At 34.3% G+C, this 26,581-nt stretch overlaps 4 protein-coding genes and 1 pseudogene across 7 annotated transcripts; 1 reads left to right on the top strand and 4 right to left on the bottom strand.

Annotated features, from left to right (window-relative positions):
- The first annotated feature begins 1,028 nt into the window (after positions 1-1,028).
- LOC120124291 (arf-GAP domain and FG repeat-containing protein 1-like) lies at positions 1,029-14,017 on the top strand. Of its 2 annotated transcripts, none has more exons than XM_039142995.1 (14): positions 1,029-1,167; positions 9,276-9,418; positions 10,014-10,075; positions 10,246-10,333; positions 10,413-10,474; positions 10,553-10,643; positions 10,738-11,202; positions 11,665-12,234; positions 12,369-12,530; positions 12,603-12,710; positions 12,805-12,879; positions 13,170-13,341; positions 13,429-13,471; positions 13,615-14,017. In XM_039142995.1, exons 2-14 carry the CDS (start codon positions 9,314-9,316, stop codon positions 13,739-13,741), a joined length of 2,130 nt encoding a protein of 709 aa, XP_038998926.1. In that variant the 5' UTR covers positions 1,029-1,167; positions 9,276-9,313; the 3' UTR covers positions 13,742-14,017. The 2 variants fall into 2 exon arrangements, with proteins under 2 accessions (XP_038998926.1, XP_038998924.1); XM_039142993.1 differs by having other exon boundaries at positions 13,426-13,471.
- Positions 2,313-6,570, bottom strand: LOC120124294 (syntaxin-32-like). Of its 2 annotated transcripts, none has more exons than XM_039142999.1 (6): positions 6,377-6,570; positions 5,965-6,295; positions 4,685-4,932; positions 4,389-4,561; positions 3,670-3,867; positions 2,313-2,803 (listed from the first exon to the last, which is right to left on the bottom strand). In XM_039142999.1, exons 2-6 carry the CDS (start codon positions 6,206-6,208, stop codon positions 2,644-2,646), a joined length of 1,023 nt encoding a protein of 340 aa, XP_038998930.1. In that variant the 5' UTR covers positions 6,209-6,295; positions 6,377-6,570; the 3' UTR covers positions 2,313-2,643. The 2 variants fall into 2 exon arrangements, with proteins under 2 accessions (XP_038998930.1, XP_038998929.1); XM_039142998.1 differs by having other exon boundaries at positions 5,965-6,279.
- LOC120124292 (transmembrane 9 superfamily member 11-like) lies at positions 13,852-26,581 on the bottom strand. Of its 2 annotated transcripts, XR_005516266.1 has the most exons (3): positions 24,222-26,581; positions 21,500-21,505; positions 13,852-13,862 (listed from the first exon to the last, which is right to left on the bottom strand). XR_005516266.1 is itself a non-coding variant. In XM_039142996.1 (2 exons), exon 2 carries the CDS (start codon positions 26,229-26,231, stop codon positions 24,267-24,269), a length of 1,965 nt encoding a protein of 654 aa, XP_038998927.1. In that variant the 5' UTR covers positions 26,232-26,251; positions 26,393-26,581; the 3' UTR covers positions 24,013-24,266. The 2 variants fall into 2 exon arrangements, 1 of the variants encoding a protein (XP_038998927.1); XM_039142996.1 differs by lacking the exons at positions 13,852-13,862; positions 21,500-21,505 and having other exon boundaries at positions 24,013-26,251; positions 26,393-26,581.
- Positions 14,096-15,067, bottom strand: LOC120124236 (annotated as a pseudogene).
- Positions 15,564-21,727, bottom strand: LOC120124293 (adenylate kinase 5, chloroplastic-like). The gene is made up of 19 exons (XM_039142997.1): positions 21,522-21,727; positions 21,321-21,422; positions 20,782-20,910; positions 20,552-20,686; positions 19,956-20,102; positions 19,122-19,196; positions 18,953-19,043; positions 18,533-18,585; positions 18,136-18,264; positions 17,779-17,814; positions 17,617-17,697; positions 17,400-17,538; positions 17,008-17,087; positions 16,862-16,927; positions 16,606-16,635; positions 16,293-16,402; positions 15,880-16,017; positions 15,754-15,783; positions 15,564-15,670 (listed from the first exon to the last, which is right to left on the bottom strand). Exons 1-19 carry the CDS (start codon positions 21,699-21,701, stop codon positions 15,646-15,648), a joined length of 1,776 nt encoding a protein of 591 aa, XP_038998928.1. The 5' UTR covers positions 21,702-21,727; the 3' UTR covers positions 15,564-15,645.

The raw sequence follows: 26,581 nt of genomic DNA, 5'->3' as shown, positions 1-26,581 counted from the left end.
ATTATGTCAATATTAAAAGTCTAATCGAAGTTTGGGGATAAAAAAAAATTAATGTCTAAAGTATCGAGTTATAAAAGACTTAAAAGAATAAGGACATAATTGCATTACAATGATTAAAATGCAAGAAAATAAAGATAGCCAAATCCAAAATTAAAATGAGACTAAAATGAATAATCGTAAAAAATAATGATTAAAATAAAATGAAGTGTAGATTAATATGCTTAAATACAAATACAAAAAATGTTGAAAATAATAAAAAGGGCTGAAATAAAATACAACACAAATAAAGGGCAGAAAGATAAAATTCTAGAATTTAAAGTGCTAGAAAAAAATAAAATAAATAAAGCAAGCATTTATATTCATAGTTATAAAAGACAATTCCACTTGCCAGCCTTTTCCATTCAACTTTTGTGTACAAGTAGTTTATTTATTCAATTTAATTAATGAAATCTCAATCCACTGGTAGCAGCTAATACGATAGCTTCCCTGCATTGCCCACCACTACTTGCTTTTATTAATGAATAATGTAATAAAGTTAAGAAGGATGGTGACTCTTCACATGCAAATATAGATTTATATATTAACACATGCACATAATAAAATGGAATAAAAGACATTTGTTATATATATATATATATATTATTTAAATATTATAACATATATTTATAATGGATATATATATTATTTAAATATTATAACATATATTTATAATGGATATGCACGTATATAAACTGTAGGACCTAAACAAAATAAAACAATAAGTAAGTTGCATATATAAAACATAAGGGAAATTAAATTTTAGAATTTTAAAGATTAAAGGACCAAAATAAAACAACACAAAGTTGATATTTCGAATTCAAAATGAAAATAGGAAATTAGTGACCAAAAAGTAAATAAACGGTAAAGATAAGGGGACCTAATGGAGATTTACCCTAACACCCTAACTAAAACATAAAACATGTTAAAAATGGATGGCCTGACACGCTGTTTACCCAAAATCAAAACAAAATGCTATTTCCTTCCCCAAACTGTGTTCTGCCCGAAAATAATTAAACTTCAACCGGCTCTCTCTTCTCCACTTCACCTCCCATGGCAGCCATTCACCAAGGAAATCGAAGCATCACTGACTCGGCCACCCTACTTACCGAGGAGCACCAGAAACTCCAGGTAATCTTTTCCCTCCTAATTTATTTTAGTATTTACTCGTAATAGCATAGAAAAAAAATAAAATCAGTATTGTAATACAAAAATTAAAAAAGTTTACCCTTTAATCTGCTTGTTTATTTCTCTGGAAAAATCTGAGAGAAAATCCTCCTCTGGTGATTACATGCATTTGGCTTTTATAGCCAATTTTACAATGCTTTTTCAGTTGATTATGCCTTGATTTTCGCAGGGAACAAGGGGTGATGGGGTTGGTGTTGAAAAAAATGAGATGATGGGTGTTGGTGTTGAAAAAAATGGGGTGTTAGGTGTTGAAAAATGGTGTTTACAAATAATAACAAAACCAATAGTATTTTTTTAACCGTATTTTAAGACTGTCACACATAAATATTTTCACGTAATTTTAGGCATAATAAAAAAATGCTATAAAAATTGTACCATTTTCCGCTGAACGCATTATTATTTTAAGTATCTAAATTGTTATTATCATTAAATAAATTAATAGGTTATTAAATTTATTAAATATATAAATAATCCCAATGTTTTTATTGAGTTAATATAATTGGCCTCTGAAGCGTGTTCATATTATTAATTAATTGTAAATAGAAATTGCTAGCTATCCGATTAAACATTTGATTATACAAAATTAGAATATTAGCACACAAACACACGCATATAACAATACTTTTTTTACTCTCAAACTCTTAAATTAAAGATAATTATATTCAAATATATTCAAATCCACGTTTCACGAAATTTACTAACCAAATTAAAACTCTATCATACAAAGTACCAGTAACGCTATATTTGATGAGATGGTTATTTTTCTCATGTTATGGTACATGAAATAATAATCTTTAACCACTTTACATGTCTTATTTTGAGCAAAGAGAATTATATTGCTTAGCTTGACTAGATTGCATTTTTATTTGAATTTTTACCAATTATCTAGTTCCGAGTTTAGATTTGTACTAATTTTTCGGAACGTTACGACCAACTAGTCATAACTATTTTTTTATAATTGATACCTGTGTAACCAAACATAGCAGGAATGTTAACATAAAAGAAAAACATACAGAGTGACCAGGTGTTAAAAAAACTAAGCCACATTTCTTACTTCTTTAGGTGAAACATACTTATCCCAAGGCAACTAAAGTGAACCTCTAAAGGTTGATATTATTGATAAGAGTGGCACATTGAGAGACATTCTGTCAAATAACACTCGCAATGAAAAGGGAACAGTTCAGCCATTTTCATTGTTCCCAATTCATTGTGCAATTCACATGTACCCACCACCCATACATACACACACATCATGGTCGACAAAAAAGGGTTGAATTACACCTCTGAAGGACTGTAGCTAAAAACCAAAAAAGGAGTGAAAGATGGATAGCATATATCAAAAGAATAGAAGAGTACCAAAAAGGCACTAACATTTCCCTTTCACTATCTTTTCAACCAGCCGTCTTACTTTTGTATTGACTATGCCACAAAGAATAGGAAAACCATAAGGAAAACAATCAATACAAAAAATATTTTCATCATTAGCCACCTGTTAGATGATATGCTGTTTAGGTACTTGAGCAAAGCCCCCTGCGCTCCCTCAACGTTCGCTAATGTGTCATCCATGTTCTCGTCGATCCTGGAAAGAGAACATTATAGTTAGGTTGTTCACAAATTGATTAAAAGTAATACAGAATGTGATATACAAGTAAAACTATTGTAGGATAATAGGGAAATTCTGAAACTTTTGACAGTTGCTACTAATTGATGGATTTTATCAATGAACCTATCTAGTCTGTACAACCCATTTACTCTCATGTGAGGATCAATAATATCTGAATAAGAATGCCCATAAGAACCAAGTTGTTGGGCCACCAAACTTTACAAGCACCAAGTGTTGTTGCCAATGTTGGGTGTAAACATGTAACTTATGCTAGCTAACAATAGGATCCTCAAGATGTTCCATGCCAAACCTCACCACAAAATAGGGGGAAATCACAAAAATGTTTACTCTAATGAACAAATGACTTCTCAAATAATCCCAAGAACCAAACCACGATGCTTAACTGCATAATTACAAGAAACGCAACAAAGCTGAAGCCAGGGAGTTTTAGACAGCCTTGAAAAACTATTTGGTCAAACTCATCAAATTTACTCATGACAATATACACTGTTAAGGCTGTCTAAAACTTCCAGGCTTCAGCTTTCCTGTGTTTCTTCTAATTATACAGTTATGCATAATATGATATAAAACACCTTGCATAGCAAGTAATATATCAGCAGCTAAAATAAATTTATATGCAAACTCACCCCCAACCCTGAAAATTTAAAATTACCATATATTTTAATTTTTTCTATATATTTTCTATTGAAAATCTGTTTTCGCCCCCTGGAATTTTATAAGTTTGCCTCCCCAAACATAAAATCCTACATCCGTCCTTGTTTATATGCATCCCATTGCCAAGGGGAATTGCTCCAGAGGAGGGAAAAAACAAAACAAAAAACCTGATAGCTATCTCTCCTTGCTGAGAAACCAGAGTAGCTAGCTGATTGAAGATGGTGCCAAGCTCATGAATAGTGGATTCTACATTTTGAAGAGCTTCAGCTCTGCTCTGCAAGTAAGTGTCTTGCAATGGAACCATTTGTTGTTGCTGCTGCTGTTGACCCTGGAGCAATGGCTGACTCTCCCCATCCATCTGCTTTCTGTATAATTAACCAGAAATGACTTTCTCAAACATAATACACAAAAATGTAGTTTCAATAGTGTACAACTTTTCAATTAATATGGTTCACACAATAAGTTAAAGCCGCTAGATTGATACAGAAGCAACAAATAATAGTTGAATCCAGAAGAGTTACAAGAAGAAATGATTTTTTTTCAAAAAAAAAGAATGCATAAAAAATACAAGCAAATGCAGAATATCGAACATGTGAGCACTGCACGTAGCAAAAAGAAAATAGAATTTTGTGGATATTCTGGAGGAATGACAATGCAATCGTTACAGGCTGCTAAAAAAGTAGAAGAGCAATGTTAAGAAATGTTCCATGGCATTCAGTGACAAATTATCATTAAATGATCTTGAAAGTTCCTAAATAAAATTCAAGACTTCTAAGAGCAAAATTGTTTTCTCCAGATAATCACGGTACATTACTAATACTAGCAGGAAAAAAAAAACACAAGGGCCATAGGTATATTACTACAAATCATCTAAGTAAGCTGTTACCTGGGAAACAACTGAAATGAAGATGCAGATCCATTAGCCCACTGAGGAAGCTTGTTTGAAGCTCCAGCTGCTGGTTTAATAGCCAGAGGGTGCTGCCGTGTAAAGGGATTTGGGGAATCCTTTGAAGCAGTGGAAGAAAATAATTGTCTTCTATTCTCATGAACCTTTAAATTCTGTCGAGCCAAATTCAATTACCATCAATTCTCAAGGGAATGAATTACCAATGACAACTATAAGGAATACTAGCAAAAAAAAACATACAAATAAACTCAGTGAACAGACTGAACAACTTTTACCCCTGTTCGCATTGTAAGGACATCTTTGAACTCTTTTGTGGTGCTCATCAAGCGATTCTTCAAGTCATCTACAACTGTGGTTGAATGACTAGATGTGTCACTGGAGATACCACCTTCATCTCTAGAATTGCAGAAAAGCTGAAGGTCTACCACAGCAGAATTAAGGGCAGTGATATCCTGTTTGATAACTGCAGTGAGCTCTTGGATTTCCATAGTAGGGTCATCAAAAACAGAAGTCCTCTTTGCCACTGTAAGGAAAATATAGATTTTTTTTTTACTTTTACATCATACTCTAAAACATATGTGGGACCATCATAACTACAATAACAACAACAATGATTATGAATTCCTACTAATATCAAATGTCTTTTCCTATATCTGTCACTGACAACTTGTGTACATTGGATTTCATCAAGTTCAGATACAATCTAAACCAACATCCAAGACAACCAAACAACAGCAATAATAAACTCCTAATAGTATCTAGTCAGCTAATTTTTCTCCTATATCTGTCATTAACAAATTGTGCACATTGAATTTCATCAATGCTTCAACAATACTCTAAATCAAGACAACCCCAATGGGTATATTCTCTACTACAGTTCTGATGGTCATATTCTAACATTTGTTAGTTCAATTTCTATCAAATCACAATCAGAAAATGGAGGACGCTACCATCATTGGATATCCAAATTAGAATTAGTATGCGAGTGATGGAGCATGGTAGAAGGAATCTTACACACACACACACACAAAGAGAGAGAGAGAGAGAGATACATACAGAAGTATGCGAATATACATATGGTATGCCTTACTTCACTACGGGAGAACATTTTTTCTGTCCTGTACCTAAGGCAATATAAGGGTTCTAGTTCCTAGAATGCACCTAGTGCCCTTAACATTACCAGACTTAATAAATGCCAGATATTCAAAAGCCCAAGATACAATCATTTTAATTATGGTGCAATCAGACAACAAATTACAAGAGGAAGACGAATAAAATAAATTAGGAAATTCATTTTAATTATAATTTGCCTTAGATAATGAGCTAATAGTAAACCAAAAATGCATTTCAATTAGTACAGCTTCAGTTAAAAACTCTTAAACTCTAAGCTATACTCCCTGTGAAGCTAAATTACAGGTTGCAAATAACCGATGCGTGGTTCATCTTTCTAAAAGCAATACGCACAAACCTCAGTCAATTATTGTGCAAATCCATTCATTAAAAATAAAAGAACAAAGACAATTATAATGCAATCGAAACAAGTATAAATACTTGCATTTTGCTAACTTAGATAGCTTCTGCGAGGTCTGATGAATCCCAAACCCAATCTTAGAAGCCCTCCTATTAAACTCCGATTGATGAGCAACCACAGATCTCTGTTCCTTCGCCCTCGACGTACTGCTGCTACTCGATTCATTTTGACCCGGCCCAGAAGAGAACGACTTCCTTAACCTCTCCGCCACGCTTTGAAATTCTTGCGTCCGATCCCTAAATGACGATTGTGCCACTTTCACATGCATTTTGTCCTATTGTTAAACCTCCTCGATCTTCAAATTGAAATCCCAAAATACCTAACCGAACATTTGATTCCCTGAGAGAAAAACAAATTTGAAACGTTTAAAAGTTCAATTTCCTCGATTTTCTTTGAAATTAGGCAAAAATATAAGGATATGAACATAGATTCTTACTTCAAATATGAGAGATCTCCAAACCCTAATCTACCAGATCGATCTTCATTTGGAAAAGAAACGCTGCCGTTTATACTGGAATCGAAGATCGATATCGATATGAATGCTTACAAATTGTGACTTTGTGAGGAGTACGCTTCTTTTTTATGACATGAATGCGATCGGAAGATGGTCGCCTTTTGAGAGAGAAAATTCCAGTACTTATACTTTTATGTATTGTGGTTCATTTTCGAATTTTTTACTTAAAAAAAATTAATATAAAAAATAATACATATTTACACGCGACCTATCCGCCATACTTGTGCTCGTTTTAACAGTTGCATTCTGTCTTATGTAATTATGTTTGTAGGGAAGGTAATAAAGTCGCTCATAATTGGGCTAATCGAGCCGATCTAGCTCAGTTAGTAGAGCGCAAGCCTTTTAATCTTGTGGTCGTGGGATCGAGTCTTACTGAGGGCAATTCATAATGGAGGTCTTCTACGGAAGCTGCTCTCAACCTAGCGTTGGGACAGCCTACTATCTTACATCCCCTTATCCCATTATATATGAGAATAGGATCAGCTAAAAGCTAATATAATTGGGCTAATCGAGCGTAAAATTCAAAAGTTTCTTTTTTCTTGAGATTGAATTATCGGCTTTCACGGCCATATAGAGGTGTGAAAAAAATAATTTTCTCATATAAAACATCTACCATATTATTTCTTAAATTAAGATTTTTTATTGGTCTGAAGATACCGTACACTCATAGGGCATTCTCAATTTACATGAAGAAGTCATGCAGTCGTAGAGTATTCTTTATTTACCTAAATATGTCATGCAGTTGTGGAGTCTTCATATTTAACTTGAAGACGCGTGAAGCACCTGACGTCTTTAGTTTGGTACTGCTCAATGCACCCTATATAGGGAAATAATTCCCGAAGTGGACTATATTGAGAATTAAAAAATCTCACTTATATTATCTCAACCATTTCTCCATGAATTATCTCGAGTTTATTGCTGCTGTAAAGAACGATTTGTTACCTTCCTGATTAATAGATAGTCGGATACTCATTTCCCTTATAGGATTCTAACCTTACATTGGTAGAAAGAGTTTTTAACGATGTCCGTAACTTAAAAGAAAATCATATTAAAGAGGATGGTTGTTTGATTTGCCTAATTTTAAAGTGAGCTTATTAATTTACTTTAATAAGTTAATACATTTATTTATAATTAAAATAAATTATTTTTAAAAATGATCGAATTTATAGGATTTTAAATACTGAGGGTTAAATTTATTAGATTATTTTAAAATATATTAAAATGATAAAATGTATGAATTTTAGGACTAAAACAATTTTTGTATCAAGCCACGTCACAATCTCCACTAAAATTTAAGGAAAATTTAGGTTTCGTAATCCAAATAACGACAAAACATAATGTTAAGTATAATTTTATAAAAAAAAATTAGATGATTAAAATAAAATAAAGTGAAATGTCGAATAAGTGGAAAATAATTCTAAGTTCTAATCATTTGATAATAAACATTCTTATCTTTACACACGTGAGGCTCGAACTCATAACCTCATGGAATGATAACATTCTTTTACCACCAATATCATTTAATTCGTTATTCTAGTTAGTCTTTTAAATACTCTTATTTTTTTTTGAAATAATCACCGATATCCGATCTATTGACAAACTAATTCAGATCGGGTACTACAGAGATGAGGGTGACCCTTCCAACCCAGTTTCGTAAATGTTAGGATTCGAACCCCTAAACTTAAGGGTTCAAAAATACTCTTAGGATGCGTTTGGTTCACGGAATGCAAGATTACCAATGGGAATAAAAGAGTACCAGAGAATATGATTATTGGGAATGTTGTATTTTGTGTTTGGTTGGTTTAGCAGGAATGTAAGATTACCGTGTTTGGTTAAATGAATAAAAGATTATTGGAATGTATATTTATCAAATTATCCTTATTATATATTTGTATAATATTACAAGTTGTAAAATATTTATATATTTTCTTTAAAAAATTAAATTCATAATATTTATATAATTTTTTTACAAAATTAAAAATATAAAAATGGTTTAATGAAAAAGTAAAATTTTATTTTAACCCCTGAACTTCATATAAAATTTTAATTATATATATTTTTTTTGTAAATCTAAAATAATTTAAGGATAAATTTGTAATTTAACTTTCGTAGAATTTTTATTATTCAATGACAGAAGAATGATATTTTTGAAAAAAAAATAAAATTTTAAGGGTATTTTAGTCCAAAACGGCGGTAATGTTACAATACCTAAGGGAATAAAGGTAATGACATTCCCGGTAATATACCTAAAAAAATCTACTATTGGTAATAAAACATTACCGGAAATGACATTCCCGACCAAACCAAACGGGGAAATGTAGATTTCATTCCCGATAAAATCTCACATTCCCCAATCCAAACGCCCTCTTAAGTATTACACCACTTATTTTAAAAATAATTTTAAATTTATTATTGATTATAATTATGAGAAAACGGATTCAAGTTCAACGGTTCAAAACTGTCTTGAAACCACTTTTTCCGGGAAAATTTCTCCTTTCTCCTTTCTCTAATATATAAATTTTCTTCTTCCTTTTCTTCATCTTTTGATCTCCCTGTTTTCTCTACCCCATCCTAAGGTGCATTTTACATTTATTTACCATCCTCCTTTGTTTATGAAGAAAATTAGGAAATTTTGAAAACAAATTTCAATTTTATGATAAAATTCGGAGATTGGTTTGATATTGTTGTCTCAGTTTTGTCAAAGCGATGTAATAAGCTTGAACATATTATTATCGTTATCATCATCATTATTGTTACGTTGATTTTTATTTAAATGATTGTATCGCTAACGGTTTGTGATGTTGGTTCTTTGCGAATGGAGGAGGGTGAAAGTTTGCCATTCATTTCTTTACGGAGAAAATGGGGAGTAAGAAGAAGGTAAAGGATGATGAAAGGATGGAGAGGACGATTCGGGGTCTTCTCAAACTCCCAGAGAACAAAAGATGCATCAACTGCAATATTTTGGTAAGTTTTTTGCTTAAATTTTTTGCTATTTGTTTACATTTTTCAAGCTCGATTATTTTCATGTAAGGAATCATCGTCTGCGTTAGACTTTAATTCTCATGGTTCTAATTTCCCCATAATGAGTTGATGAGATTCTAGCATTTAAGAAACCATAAAATAGCTCTGAAAATATTCCAAGATAAAGAGAATCGATTGCTGATGTTAGTCAATTGCTTTGAGATTTTTTTTAGAAAGAGCATTCAGTCAATTGCTTTGAATTTTTTTTAGAAAGAGCATTCGAATTCTTTAGTTCAGCATTTAAATTCCTACATGTTTGAGAATGAAAAATGATCCCCATAAGAAAATTGTTCTGACATTCGAACTATGGCATTTAATTCTATTTCTTAGGAAATTCATCCTTCAAGGAAGTCGTGTCTCAACTCGAAATCAACACACCTGTTCTTATACTCCAAGTGCATGAATATATATGGATAAAGTTAGAAAATTTAATTACAATATTAGAATTAAAAAAAAATACAATTTCTATAATTTGAAGAATACATCGATTGAAAGAAAATTCAACTATTAACATTAATTAATGCTTTCTTCTTGGCAGGGTCCCCAATATGTTTGTACCACTTTCTTGACTTTTGTTTGCACCAACTGCAGTGGAATGCAGTAAGTTTTACCTTATGTTGTGGCTTCTGTTACCTTATTTTCTTGAGTTAAATTTGCCCATATTATATATATACACTTTTTATGCCAATTACAATGAGGGTCTAATATGGTTTTGTAAATATTCCTAGTTCAGTTCATATTTTACAATATGGATTGTTGATTTGTTTCAGTCGGGAATTCACTCATCGAGTCAAATCAATATCATTGGGCAAATTTAGTGAAGAAGAAGTGACTTCTCTTCAAGCAGCAGGAAATGAGGTCAGCATGGATAGTTAGATAGTCATATGACAGTTTTTCTTTCTTTTCCGTTATCTAACTTATTTCTTAACTTTCGCAGCGGGCAAGACAAATTTACTTCAAAGCATGGGATCCTGTAGTTCATTCTTTTCCTGATGGCAGGTTATCTAACATCTTTCTTTTTCTTGTTTTGATGCTCCATTAGGAAAGTGCTCTTGATCAGTATATGTTTGCTTTCAGTAATCTTCCAAAGCTCCGAGATTTCATCAGGCAAGTCTATGTGGAAAGGAGATACGCTGGTGAGAGTGAGAGGGGTGACAGTCTTCCGAGTGTAAGATTGGTATCCCTTTAATGTCATATTTAACAAGATTGAATATCTGTGTTATTTATCTTTTAATTCTGCCTCTCTCTCTCCTTTTATACAGTTACGCAGGGCGAATTCTTCTGAAAGCAGGAAAGGGAGTGTGTTTAGTGGTAGATCCAGAGGTCCACTTCATGAAGATAAACGGGAATGGAGTTCAAATGAAGGGTTTAGTCCTCACGGAAGAGGTGCTGTTAGAGTTTTCTATAAGGAGGGAAGAAGTCCTCGATATCCTGAAGAAAATTCAAGATTTGGATGTGGCCGTAGAAATTCTATGCGCATCGAGATTGTTGACAACAGGCTCAGACCTGAGGATACTAGAAGTGTCGGGAAACAAGGTAAGCCGGACTTTTCACATAGAGAACCTGTGAGACGAAGCCAGTCATTTAACCTAGAATTAGAGAGGTCTGGTTCTCCAGTGGAGCAGCCAGTTAGAGATAACTTGGGGGAGACTGCTTCTGCCATTCAGGTGGGTGAACATTCAAATGAAAATGCAGGAAGGGATCCTGGTGGTTCTGCTGAAAACCAGGTGAAACTGTTGCTTCTACTTTTCCATTTATGATTAAACTATGGCTCTAAGAAATACAACTGGTTTCTTAAACGCAAGTGCACCATATGAATCAACCGCATATGTAGCGACTGCTTAGAAACTATGCCAGGCCCTTAGTATTCCTCGAACTAGAGTTTCTTCAATTCCTCTCAAAAGAGAATTTTTTTTTTTTTAATTCGGATATGAAACCTGAGTAGGATTTCATGTGCATATTTGAACCATTTACTGAGTATTGCTTAATACATTCAATAGATTTTTAATGAACTGGTTTCGTAGATTAAGTTTTTAAATTTTACTTGTGAGATGGGCCGAAAAAAGTTATGAGAAGCTGTCAATTTTGTTACACCCTATTGTTAGTTCAGCAGTTTACCGTACTGTATTTAGATGTAGCTCTTGAGAACATTCTTATGCACTCTATCTCTTATTTTTTTCACTTCACAGAAGAATGCATCACCTGGTTTTGTGGAAAGTTTGATCGATTTCAGTATGGATTCTGAGCCGTCCAATGAGTTGGCTGCACCGAATTTGCAAGTGCCTCCATCAAATGATGGTGGTAGACAGTCCTCAGATGACTTCTCTTCAAAGGGAAAAGCACCTCCTGCCTCTAAGCCAAATTATTTGGAGGCTTTGCTCTTTAATCTGTCAGACTTATCTGTGGTACCTGTTGATAATGTCTCTGCAGCACCAGATACCACAAGTACTCCATCAACTGCACCCGGACAGAACATTTCATTAGATGGTTTTTCTACAGCAACATCTGCACCACAATTTTTGGCATTGACAAGTAAGGATGATTCTTCAACAGTTCCACAGGTTGTAAATATCCAACAATGCTCTTTCAATCCAGGCTTTCAAGCAACAACTGATGTTAATGGTGACTACAAGGTCAAAGCTTCTGAGGGGAATAGCTTTCCCAACACGAAACAAGATCAGCTTTCTCTGTTCTCTGCTTCTGATAATAACTTTTCTACACATCCATATACTCAAGCAGTTGAAGAATTAAATAGCCAGGTTATCATTGGAGTTGATCGGAAGTTGTTGGAAACTAATTATACATAATGATATATCCTGTATTTTAGTAAAATGTGGGCTGACTGAACCCCATTTCACTTGCTAAACCTATTGCTTTGTGTTGATATTTGCAGCATGGTACTTCATTCCTGATGCATAATTCTCAACAATTGACCAATGTATCTACTCCACAGTCATCTCAAGCCACCTCAACATCTGCTATAGTAACAACATATGGAGTTGGAGTGCAGCCTCCAGCAGAAACAAAATCTAACGAAAGAAAGGAACTTCCACAGGTGATGCTTTTGCCTTCGGCTTTCTTGGATATTCATGAACCCTCTTGACAATATATTCTGCTTTCTCAGCAGGATCTCTTTACAGCAAGCTATGGATTAGCCCCTGCAGCATTTCCGAGTTGGCAAAATGCCCTACCATATGGAATGGGATATGGCTTGCAATATTATCCTAATGCAATGGTATCTTGTGCTCTTGGAACTTCGAATTCTGTAACTGCTACGTTAATTCTTGCTTGTATATTGGAGATTTTAAACTGTACCTATCGGTTCACAGCATGCGGCAGCATTCCCAAATACTGTAAAGACAAATCCATTTGATAGCGATACGACTCCAGCAAAAGTCCCAGAAGTACACATCCCATACAACTTATTGCTCACAATTACATTGCTTTCGTTTATCTTTTAAAAACTAAAAGTTGCCTCTGCTCCACTTTCCTTCTTTTAGTTGCCTTAACTAACTATTATTTATTTAGTTGATGATTAACTTCTCATGAATATAACAATAGTTTTACATAACAAAAGCTTATTGACAGTTTCAGGATCCGCTAACATGGCTTCCGTTTTTCAAACAGTACTAATAACTTTTGTATTTGTGCACTTGCTCTAAACTTCATTTGTTAACCGTGATATGTTCTGTAGTTTCCTTCAATGGAATCTTATCTAGGAGCCCTCCCTAGCGTCCAAGGTCCGACTGCCATGTCTCATGCATCCGGTTTGAACACCTATTCTTCAGGAACGGTGTATCATTCATCATATACTGCATCATCTCCAATGACTATAGGGTCACCTTTCATATCAGCTATGCCTTCTTGTAAATTCACTTCTCTTCTAATTATGCTAAAATTTAATATTAATATGGTTATTCTGATGCTTATTATGATTTTTATGATGTTAGCAGCATGCATGGGAGATCAATCACACATTCCTTTGCAACATTCGAGGTGACATTTTAATTTTTCTATTTTATATTCTCTACATGCATCACATAGTATGAAGACAAAATTTTGCATTTAGTCAAGCGTATAAGAAATGTTTTGTATATTATGAACTTTTCTGGGTAAGTTTTTGTATAATATCATTGCAGGCTACAAGGAAACAGTGGCTTTGATGGTAGTAACTTTATATTGAGCACCTCGAGTATAGATCAGAGACCTACGAGTGAACTTTCGGCACCTCCGAACTCCTTTCGTACAAGAAATCCATTCGGATAAAGGAATAAGTTGATGCTCCAAAATTCCAATGCAGAATCAAAGATAATCCGAACAAAGCTTGAAATCGACATTTCGGGACCAATACATTAGTAGAATCCTCTCAGCAAAATTTATCATTGTCCTTACTTTTCTTCTTCTTTCCTGCTTGTTTTGATTCCCCTCCTTTATCCTTCTCTTTAGGTGAGTTGTGCATTTTTTTATCTTCTGTAATGTAATCTCCATTCTGTATACATAAACATTACAATTCCTGCAATCCAGTAAGGAAATTCTGCATCTGTGGCTTCTCTGGTCTCGAGAAGTAAACGATCAGAAACAGAATAATCGCAAATTCCAGACAAAAAGGAAGAAGAAAGAATCTTTAAAAACACTAATAGTAAGGAAATTCGATTGAATATCATACAGTTATTCATTTCAAGGCACACATAGTGCCCTTAGCTTAAGAAGCACATGCACTAGTATTCCACAAACAAAACCAAGTGCTGCACTTGACCCTACAACTGAAACCGCAGCACATATTAACATGAAAAATGACTCCTCCTTCGAATTCATGTCCCTGCAAGTCATTGCTAGTTCGATCCCTGCAAACAAGAGTAAAACACCCAAGATGCCTACCGGCTACCGGAAACTGGTGCACTATTGTCACCAAAGAAGTTCCTAATATCAAACCTAATATCAACTTGGCTGCACCAAGAATGGCTACACACCCGCCGCTCCTGCCCCCAAACTTGTACTGCCCAGCTAGCCCGCCTGCACCATGGCAGCATGGCATGGCATCAAACCAGCATCCTACTAAGTTCATTAGCCCCACGGTTACTGAAACTGAGGTGGCCGAGAACTCCCTTCCTGGAAAAAGATCCGACAACAACTTGCAGACTGCAATCACCGAGTTTAGTACCGATAAAGGCAGTTGAGGAATTGTCCCCTTGATAAATCCTTCCTTCCATGAATGACCATGTATTTTCACAACCTCCATAACCGAAGGTCCAAACTTGATGTTATTCACCACTTTAGGCCTCCTTTGAATGCCAACACTAATCCCGACACGAAAGCGAAGAAAGTTGAAGGGATGGTAGCCATGATTTTCCTCATTCTTTTTCTTCTAACATTCCTTTCTTCGTCAACATTAGTCTCACTTTGATTTCTTTCTTGACCTGCACCATTGACAACAATTATGAAACAAGCACAAAAAAGCGTAAACCATAGAGTAGTAGCTAGGATCGTGGGGCCAAGAACCTCAGTACCATGTTTATTTGCTCCGGAAGCTGCTCTTAGGGATAAGCCGTATGGAGCGGCGGAGCAACTTGTGTATGCGGAGAATCCAGCCATTTACAAAGCAACAAGCTTCCGTCAATATTTCCCGTATTACAAGTCCAATGGAAGAGATGGCAGACTAGTCCTTCCTCATTTTAAGATGTAGTTTCCAAGCGTTAAACTGTCATATCTGGCATTGATTAAGTATTATTATTTCGGCCTAGTGCTTTAGATCTCATTTTCATTAAATTATTCAGATTATAAGGTAATATTTGTTCAAAATATTTCTTAGGTTATTATTAATATATATACAGATGTAATTATTTGAATCTAAAATCTTTGAAAAGAACAATACGCATTTTTACCACTTAAATCATTTATAAGTTAGTGGGTGATATTATTATTTTTTATATAAATTTAAATATTATAGATTCAAATAATTTGTGGGTTTAGTTTGTTATTTCAGTTTCAAATATGAATAATTAAATATACAAAATCAAATAGTTGTGATTACAAAGGATAGTAAGATGAACACAAAGCTGTATTTATTGTACTTATTAATATACAAATCGCCATTAATATGGTACTTATTAATATACAAATTGGCTTTTGATGTCTGCCTTGCTTTGTGGTTAAACACCCTTCAACTGTACTCAAAATACACCACTCAGAAAGCCCCTGCAACAGCAACATTTGGATCGTTCAACATCAGGAGAGAAACCACAGTTAATGTAACGAGCGAGCATTCGTGTCGAGCTTACCAAAATCCGGACGCTTTCTTATCTTTGTTTCTGTAAAGCGAAAACCCGAATGAGATGATCACATTCGAGAGATTTAAAAAACAACACAAGAATTTACAGCCATTTCTAATGTTTACAGACGAATACCTTGGTTTTCTGAGGAACGCATCGTTGATCTCATCGATGGTCGGCCTTTCTGTAAAAGTCGACAACGGAACATACTTCTCCTTCCCTGATGGTTCGTCCACCCTCTTGTACAGTTCGTAACCATACGGGTATGTCATCCTGAAATCACGATGTGATAGTACTTTACAAAGGCTAATTCACTATAATTTCAACAGATGAAATGTTTGGACATAGGTAATGCCTCCGATGTTTCGTAGCGAACGAGAACGACATTGTTTATGCAATAACAAAGAGAATAAATCAACTCAGACTCTCAGAGAATGGAAGATTGCATTTTCGATCATCAGTTGCATCGGCGAAATATCTACATTAAGCAACATGTTCTTGTCCTTTGTCATGCAATTTTACGGATCTCGGAAAATGATAACCTATACCTTATTGCACCCATGATTGGATATTGGGTTCCGGCATAATAAAGAAGCCTGAAAAAGTAGCAACTCTCGAAGGAAGCTGCATACTCCAGTCTCTTATCTCGACCCATCGTCTGTAACGAAAATATACAGTTAGGAACTCAGAAGGTGCATGTTAACATAAGTGGGTAAAGAAATGTCTAATTAAATGTTTTATGCTACTATAATAACAATTGGTTACTTTAAAGAATTTTAAATAATATTTCCTTTTATATCCGAAAGCGTACTCGTAAAATTTAAATTTAAAACGAATGACTTTGAAGAAAGGTTAACTTACTTGCATAATGCCACTTGAACCAGGCAGATCCTATCCCAGAGAAATTCAAAACTAAACAGGTCAGAAATAGAAGTGAATACCGCTTACACAATACCAAAAACGTAGCAAGTTGAGTTCACCGAGATGGATCTTTTTCCGTGATAAAGCCGAAAACGGAACAAGGCATTTTCCAATGAGAAAGGAGATTTCATCTTTGATTACATTGTGTAAGCATCATTAATTTAACTTAGGAGTGAGTTTGATATATGAACCCAACCTTGAGTCTGGGATTGATGAGTATAACCGGACGTTTTCCAGCAGCATCGGTCATCGCTTTTAAATCCTTCAAATTTAGGAGATTGGTTAGAAACAAAAGTGTCACGTATAAGGCTCTTAGAACAGCATACTAATATAGATTCTTACATCTATAATGCAATTACCAACGGCATTTTGAGGTGCCACTAAGATGAACATATCATCTTCTTCACCAACCTCCCTGGCACCTGTCGATGCAAATAAAGCAAACATTAAAAAGAGAATCATATCATCATGCAAGTTGTAGAATGATACTCGAACTGATCCGCAAATCTGTCTTATCTAACCATGCTTGATATTTCACAAAGCTACTGTTGAAGTGATTGACATAAATTTTACAAATTTAACAGATCTATCCAGATACGTTCATCTCTGTAATAGTCAAGGCAGTTCAACGATAAACACGATACATATGAGATGGTAGTACTTCACATAACTTTGGCATTAGCAAGCAGTATCAGAAAATCCACAGAAATATTTTCTCCGAAATTGTTCCATACCTATTGAACCAATATTGATAAATGTTCCCATAGCACCATAATTACCCCAATCCATGAATTCCAAGATCTTCCGGGTACCAGCAAGTTGTAGGGGCATTCCTGCAAGTGCACCCTGTCCCATAGAGCCTTGTACACAAACCTGAAAGAAGAATTGTTGGAAATTCTGGACAAATACAAGAAGTGTTTCCGGAAATATATCATTAACTACTAATAGTACCTTCACACGTTTTCCATCATCAGCAAACAAGAGAGCAATTTCTCGAACTAGCTCCATTAACGTACCTATACGGTAAACATCCTGTCCATCATAAGATTGGTTAGCCCTAAAGTAACTTACCGGGAAAATATGAGAGCAAAAGAAATAATGATAATCTCTCACCATTTCTGGATTCAGCTCTGGAATATTAATCTCCACCTGTTGATATATATAAAAAAAAGAATAAAAAACTAATCAGACTTGCTAAATCTTGTGGCCAAAACCATGACCGTGGTGCCATCTATAGTCATAATTAATTTTTCCGCATCTTCACTAAATGGAGAATTAGACCTTAGTTTTTCTTTTTGCGAAGAGAATAAGATTCAGTTAAACATAAAAAATAAAGTTATAATCTTGATTCAGAAAGACAGTGAAATTTGAAGGAAAAAAACCCTACCATTCATGTGCTAGTCATAAAAGTTGCTTTGATTTCTACAGCAGGGCAATTCAATTCAACTAAATCAAGTACCAGTATCTGACCTTCAATCGAGTTCTTCCATCATTTACAGCTCTCTGTGTGGCTTGTAGCACATCATCATAGAAATAATTCCGGATTTCTCTAGAATGAGGAATATTATTCAATCTAGTTGGAATTCCTCTCCATTTTTCCTGTCAAAAGCTTAAGAAAGTAAGAATAAAACTGAAACTTCGAGTGAAAATGATTCTTTTTATTTCCTGCCTTTGAATAAGCTACACACAGGATAGTCCTCTATTTCCTTTAACCTTCCTTACCACGGTGAAGGCAGGATTTTACTCTAAGGTCTTTATACAGTAAGAAAAGAACAAATATACTAAACTAATTGACACCTTTGTTAGATTGAAAGAGTTTGGATATAGAAAAGTTGATAATGACTACATAAATTGTACAACTCTTTACCTGGTTCGGAGATGCCTGATCTAAACGGCTCTCGGTTTGAAGCACTGGCTTTACTGAAACCAAGAAGGAACCAGGAAGAAGTCAAAATAGATAACTGAAGCTATAGTTAAGTGCAGAAAGTACAAGTCGGCTCAAAATGAAGATACTTCGTAAATGTGATAATCATTATGCAATAGACAAACAGTAGAATGAAGTTAAAAAAGTCGTGAAAGTGTCCCCAAATAAGAAATTCAATAATCTACAAACAAACCTTCAAAAAAATCTGTAAAAAAAAAAAGCTTTTAAATATTGCACAAAATTTCAGTTCCTGAATAGCCTTCGATAAAGCTTAATAAGAATAGGAATTTTTTTTATCAGTACACCAAGACAGTGCAAAGTAAGACCATTACCCTCCATAACTTGAAATTCATTTCCACTTACCTGATTTTGTTGTTTTATCCTTCTGCAGTTGAGATAATAACAAGGAATCTATATCTTTGAAAACTGCTTCTTTTGGACGGCTTCCATCAATCTTTGAGGGGAAAATTCACACAAATATGATACAAGTAAGAAGAAATAGGACTAGAGAAAGCATTTTAATCTACCAAACCTTGTTCATTATGCTTTTGTAAGTAGATGAGATTGCTGCAGCATTTTGGTTGTATATTTCTAGTCGTGACTTCACCTAAATAACAAATTAAAAAAAGGAAGGGGGGAATATTAGGCAGCTAACACAGAGAACACGGTAAATTACATAGCATGAAATGAAGCAAACATTTATTAGACAAAAAATGGTACATGCGGCTTTCCCCCCATACTTCACCATATCTCTTCTTTCCTTTGGTAAGAGAGATAGATGGAAGGGACAACGTCCTTGCAGACCCTCCAATGAGTTACATTAGCTTCAAGTAACTTGGGGGCATAGAAGAAATGATAGACATTGCAACAGCATGCACAATTCTGATCAGTAACTAAGTACTTTGAAAGCTCAATTCACTGGAAAATTCTGCAGGTCATGCCGTTATGTAATGAAGGCTGAACTACTGACATGTCGTTTTACTTCCGCATAGGTTTATTATGATATGTTTCACAGTCAAGCTCCATGTAGGGCCGTCCAGGTTTGTCTAGTTTAAAATCAAGATATAAGATTTGAATTTTCTCCATGTCCAATTAGTACTTTGAAATGGTCATGTGTATATCACCATCAGTACAGCCTGTTATTAGTTTTTAAATTAGTGCCATGCAAGAAGATGAACCCTAAGCCAGATGTATTGTTAAAATGCAAATGTATCTGCCATGTTACATTTCTGATGTATTGTTAAAATGCAAATGTATCTGCCATGTTACATTTCACAGTTTCACACATCTTGAACCTCTGTATCTAAGCCTATGAAAAGCAACATAATAAAAGAATATAAATAATAACGGCATAATAGAATCATACTTTCTCTTCTGTGTCATCAGCACGGGTAACCAGTCTTGCTTTAATTTCTTCTGAGTTGGGAGGGAAATGTTTCATATGGTAAATTTTCCCAGTCACTGGGTCTAGCCTTCTACCAACACATCTGTCGATTAGAATTTCATCAGGAACCTGAATGTTAAGAAATAAAATAAATGTAAAAAGCATGTTTTTAAGCCATATCTGTCTACTTAAACTGAAAACGAAAGACATAGATGCATTAAATTGAGATCTTATGCACATATATAGCCCCTTTATGAGCACAATTTATTACCAGTCTCATTTGATTGCCAAGTAACAACATACATGTGTTCGTGTGGAAGGAGGCTGTAAAATATCACTTTACATAGAATCAAAGATTTTCAAGTACTATGATGGAAGTCTATGTTGCTTGGATGTGGGTGTAAATGTTGGACTTAGGTATGTGTCTAGCACGGTACCATTTGAGTTTCTCTTTCAATCTTTTACCCCTAAATTCTCTGTTCCTAGGCTGTTGTCCAGAGCCTTACGGTGATTAATATACTAGGAAACTTTCTATTGAGAAGATAAGCAAAACCAACATAAGCATATAAGATACATACATCTAATACAATGTAGATATCAGGTCTAATTTTCAATTCTTCCAAACTTTGTGCCTGGGCAAAACTCCTTGGGAATCCATCAAGAAGCCATCCTTTCTCTTTAGCATCTGGACGTGATAATCTGGCTGTAACCATCTGTAAAATGAAAAAGAAATATTTGATATCTTCAGCATTTAAGGAACGAAAGGATAAAGAATAATATGATTGAAGAAGGAAGGTTGATGTCGTACAGCCGTTACAATTTCATCAGGAACCAGGCGCCCAATATTCATGAATTCTTTCGCTTTATTTCCAATTTCAGTTCCGGATGATACTTCTGCTCTTAAAAGATCCCCTGTTGATATATGCACCAACCCGAACTGCCAAAATGAAGAACATAGAATAACCATTTACAGGGAGAGATCAAGGCATATGAAGAATTTCTTCAACAAGATCAACCATCAATAGGAAACTCATGTTATACTATATATATCATGTTTTTTTTTCCATTTAAGCATAACAAATTTTACTATTGAATACTATTAAGGATCCAAACCCTGAAAAGAAAATCAAATTCAACCTTCATAAAATTAAAACTCGTAACCATTAGAATAGACAAGGAGTGCAAAGCAATCAGAGGAGTTATAAACATGTGAATATTTAATTCCTTAGCATCATAATAATTAAGAATATTGTACTATACAACCTACAACAAATATTACACAGATTTTTATTGAAACACCAATCGAAATATAGAAAATTAAGTAAAATTAAGCATAAAATCAGTTACCTTCTGTACAATTAACTCACACTGGGTGCCTTTACCTGATGCTGGGGCACCTGATATCATCACTTTCAAATGTTCACTCTTCGAACAACTCACCCTCAATCCCTGCACAGAAAGAAAAAAAAAAAGAGTAGAGGAAAGAAAATGAACAGTTTAATATCTTTAAAACCAAACAAAAGAACCCATTTCTGTGAAGTGAAAAACCTTGGGTTTTGGGCTAATCCTGAGATGGGTTTTGCCATGGAGACGAAGAGTGAGAGACGAGTAAGAAGAAGAGAAAGAAATAGAAGATGGGTTGAGAGAGGGAGTTGCAGAGGCATTGTAATTGGTAAGCGGATGAAGTGAAGTAGCTGTACAACATGAAGAAGAACAAGTAGCCAACATTTTTTTTGCTGCTGCTTTGACAAGTGAAACACAGAATGAAATGAAGTTGAATTATAGTTGCTTGATACTAACGGATCAATGGACACCATAGGTTTTTCCATTTTTTTTATATATATAAATATATATGATATATTATTTGCTTAAAATATAATTTTTAAGGTTTTTTTTTTAAGATGTAAGATTTTCTTTATTTTTTAATCTTTAAAATGTGTTGATATTGATTTATTTACGATATGAAGTATATATTCCTTCATAAAATTTACACACACAAGTACTCTACTATATCAATAAAAATTCATTAAGTTCTACTAGTATAAAGATTTGTGTCCAAATGTAATCAGATAATTTTTCTAAAATTATATAATATTTTATATAATATTTAAAATAATCCAAAAAATCATTAAAATATAATAAAAATTATAAATATATTAAATTATTATAAACTAAATAAAATAGTATATAATACTAGAAACTAATAATAAAAAATTATTTTTCATGATTATAAGTTGCATCCTATGTTTTTTTATTTATTTTAGCTGTCTTTAATTTATTTTTTTACAACCATGTTAACTATGTATTTTTCTCTATACAGTTTTGAATTGTTTTAAAGTATTTTTTATGATTACGAAGTAGTATTGGTTTTAAATACTCTTAATCATTTGACAGTGAACGTTCAATCACCTTATTGTAGTTCACTGGTGTTCGAAATCGTGATCTCAAAGAACAACAACAATTCCTTTAACCACTGAGGTATAATTTTTATTTTTAATTCTCGAGAATGTTGTAAGATTTTTGTGGTTGAAGATTAGTTTTTTTTTTGTAAATTTTTAAGAAATTGCACATTTTTAAAATTTTATCATTTTTCTTTTTTATAATTTCTTAATAACTTTCCTCAAAATTTTGGAAAATTTATATAATTTTTAAAAAACTTGAAAATTTTATATTACTCCATATATATTGTGAATTTTAATAATTAAAATATTAAAAAATCTATAATATTTTTTAACTATGAACGGACCTTAGGCTGGATCAAGTTGCAGCCCAAACTTTTTCTAGTTTTCTTGGCCAAGCTTTTTTTTTGGTCCGACATGCAGGTTAAAATTCACTATTTATCTAATATTAAAAAAAAGTAAAATCATTCTAGCACTGATATATTTCACAATTAATTTTTTTTAAAGAATCAACTAATTTTATTCGAATAAAAAAATATCTCAAATTACAATTTATTCTAAATAAAAAATATCTTAAATTACAATAAAGATTTAGTAAATTAAACACATAATTATAATTTTTTTTCTATAATCATTAAAACAAAACTACTAATTTAATATCACATAAGGATCATATAATGAAATATTAAATATAATCAAGAAACTCGAACAAAAATAAATACAAAAAGATCTGATTGCATAGGCAAACAAACCATAAAAGGAAATCAAACTATTGAAAGACCACAAACAAACCACAAATCAAAATCGAGTGACGTGAAAAGTTATCCACAAACACAAATCGGGTATCCAATTTCAATATGATGGTCCAAAATAAGGAAGACCAACAAGATATCATATAAGCGTCATATTGTTCAGTCATGACGATATCAAATCAATCCTTGGAAGAAGAAAAAATATAAATGAAAAAACGGTCAAACAACAAAAAAATGTCAAAAAGCATAAGAATATATTTCATAAAGACAGATGAAAATATGATAATATATCATACAAGCATACTTGTTCAAAATAAGAAAAAAAACTCGAACAAAAATAGATACAAAAAGATCTGATTACATCGGCAAACAAACCATAAAAGGAAATCAAACTATTGAAAGACCACTAACAAACCACAAATCAAAATCAAGCAACATGAAAAGTTATCCACAAAAGCAAATCGAGTATCCAAATCTAATCTGAGAATCCAAAATAGAAAATATCAACAAAATATCATACAAGTGTTATATTATTCATTCAGTCATGATGATATCAAATCAATCCTTAGAAGAAAAAAAGATAAACGAAAAAACGGTCAAACAACAAAAAAACATGTCAAAAAGCATAAGAAAATATTTCATAAAAACAGATGAAAATATGTCATACAGACAGACTTGTTCAAAATAATAAAAAAATAAAGATACGATATAAAAAAGAAAAAGATAATAAAAAGTATCGACGATTGGCAACCAATATTAAAATTAGTACCACCGCCTATCAATAAAGACATGGAAAAAAAAATAAGCGGCACACCTATGAAAGAGCACGTTTCCCTTCCACTTATTTCACAATTAAATCTAAATACATATGGCATTTTAATTAGCATGAATAACGGATGATAAAATAGTAATTATGCCATAGCAAAGTTTACCAACACAACCCAAATGCCAAATCGGCCAACACATTCAGAATGCAAATCTATATAACAAAGAATTAAGTTAAACTTGGAAATTATTATTATTATTAATACATTAAGATGCCTAAAAAAGGTAACAGATGACTGACTGATGTAAGGGTTGAATTCTTTCCTCAAAACACTCTTCAGTGTGCCATTTTTTCTGTGTTTGGAGAAGAACCTTCTTCAATCCAGCTTTACCGAAGAGAATAGATAATGCACGAACCAGAAAGAAGAAAGGAACCCGACGGTGCCGGTTGCAAACATGATTGCGAGAACCATGAAGAGAGAATACCCCAAGTAGAGAGTAGCCGAGACCGGTCCGCTCAAGCTCTTCAGATCGAAGATGAGATAGTTTATGGAGTACATGAAGATGTAGATGGCGACCGAACCGGATGCAAAGAACGATTTCCACCACCATTTCCAGTCCTCCACGCAGAGATGCATGTAAGTTAGCACCAACGATACTTCGGCACAAACCACGACTAGTAAGATCAGAACAATGAATAGAAACCCAAAGACGTAGTAAACTCGTCCCATCCAGATGCTAGACATGATGAAGAAAAGCTCGATGAAAAGGGTACCGAAAGGTAGAGTCCCTGCGCCGAGAACTAACAGCCAAGATGGGTACCTTTGAGCCGGGATTTCCCGGGGGATCTGGTTTGTTCGAACAGGGTATTCGATATGAGGTGCCTTAGCCCCAAAGTATCCACCAATTAGGGTGAGTGGAACCGAGATACAGAACCAAAGTAAAAGTAGAATAACAAAGAGAGAAAATGGAATAGCTCCTGTGCTGTGACTTCCCCACAACAGGAAATTCAAAACGGTTAGAATCGAGAAGGCGATACCAGGGAAGAAACAAGCAGCCTTCCAAGCAACGGAAATCCATCCTTTGGGATCGCCAAAGCCTATTGTTCTCCAAAGACGAACTGCGACGTAGCCCGCTGCAATACCGAGAATCATGTAGATAAATAGCATACCTGTAATGAGAGTTCCACGGGATGCTGGAGACATAAATCCAAGAGCAGCAAACAATATTGTCACAATTGCCATCCCAAGGAGCTGAACTCCATCCCCAACCATAATACACAAAAAATCTGGATTGGACGGCGCACGGAAAACATCCCCAACAACTAGCTTCCAACCAGATAACTCCTCGTTCACCATTGCTTGGGCCTCCTTATCAAGCTCTTCGTACCGGGTCAGATCCCGCCTAACAGTCCTTAAGAAGATTACAAGGACTATACCAGCGAGGAAAGTGATCACCATGAGAGAATTCAAGATCGAGAACCAATGGACTTTGGCTCCCTCCATCTTCAAATAAGCATCCCAACGAGATGGCCACTTGGTATCACTCTCCTCAAAAGTAACTTCATAGGTGAAGACAATCGGCTCACCTTCCTTGATGGGCTTCGACACAGTAATCGGCTCACATTTAATTAGAGAGGGGTATTTTTCATACATTTTCAAGTTATTAACCAAGTTACCATCATGCATGACACTGCAAGGAACCACCTCAAAGCCAACGACCATATAACCAGGAACGTCCGATCCCTTGTTGCCGACAGTGGGGATAACCTCCGCACCATCCACAGTCCCCATAACACGTGCCACATTAGGTTCTTCATACTTATGAACAAGCACCTTAAATTTCAAATGATTAAACACATAATACACATCCTGAATCTTAACACCAACCGGATACCCAGTCCACCTCAACATAAAACCCTCTGTTATCGTATACCTTATCGCAGGCAAATTATCGAGAATCAAGTTAACTTGATACATCTCATCAATCCTTTTCGTTAACAACTTAAAATCATCAGACGATAGCTTACCGGTTTGACACAAGAAGATCTCAGATTCGTTAGTGTACATCTTAAACTTATATGGCGAGTTCTCGATCCGATCTCCCATGAGAAGCTCACCCAGATTCTCAGCACTATCCTTAACACCCTCTAAAGGCTTACAAAAGGGTAAACTGTAATAGCTAAAGGGCATTTCAGTGTCAATGGAAGTAAGGGAGTTCACTTTGACAGATAAAGAATTCCCAACCACATGCTTCAGAGGGTAACTACCAGGCAAATAAAACCCATATCCAGATTGAAAAATCAAGCAGATTGTTAATACCCAGATCCCGAAATTGCCCATTATTCCGAATTTTGCCAGATCTGAACAGCAACGATTTAAGTGAATTTCGATCTGGGTTTTGACTAAACAATGGGAATAGCAAAAATCTAGCAATGTTTATAACAATGAAGAAATTATGTAAAAAAAATCTAGAGGATATTTGGGAGTAGAATTAGAGTTACCTGATGAGAGAACTAGGCGAAGATCCTCTATGAGAAAACTTGAAGTCCAAGCATAGAGAGATCTTCAAATTGTTTCGATTTTTTCCCCGTTTCCAATGAAACTGAAGTTTGGAGAGGAAGAAAGTGGCAATGGCGGGTCTTATATTATTGCCGCTCTAACGATCACCGACACCATATTTAGAGTTCTTT

Source organism: Hibiscus syriacus, unplaced genomic scaffold (assembly GCF_006381635.1).
Source record: "Hibiscus syriacus cultivar Baekdansim isolate YM2019G1 unplaced genomic scaffold, ASM638163v2 tig00110415_pilon, whole genome shotgun sequence".
NCBI lineage: Eukaryota > Viridiplantae > Streptophyta > Magnoliopsida > Malvales > Malvaceae > Hibiscus > Hibiscus syriacus.
The sequence above is the reverse complement of the archived record's forward strand: the minus strand, read 5'-3'. Positions and strand labels throughout refer to the sequence as shown.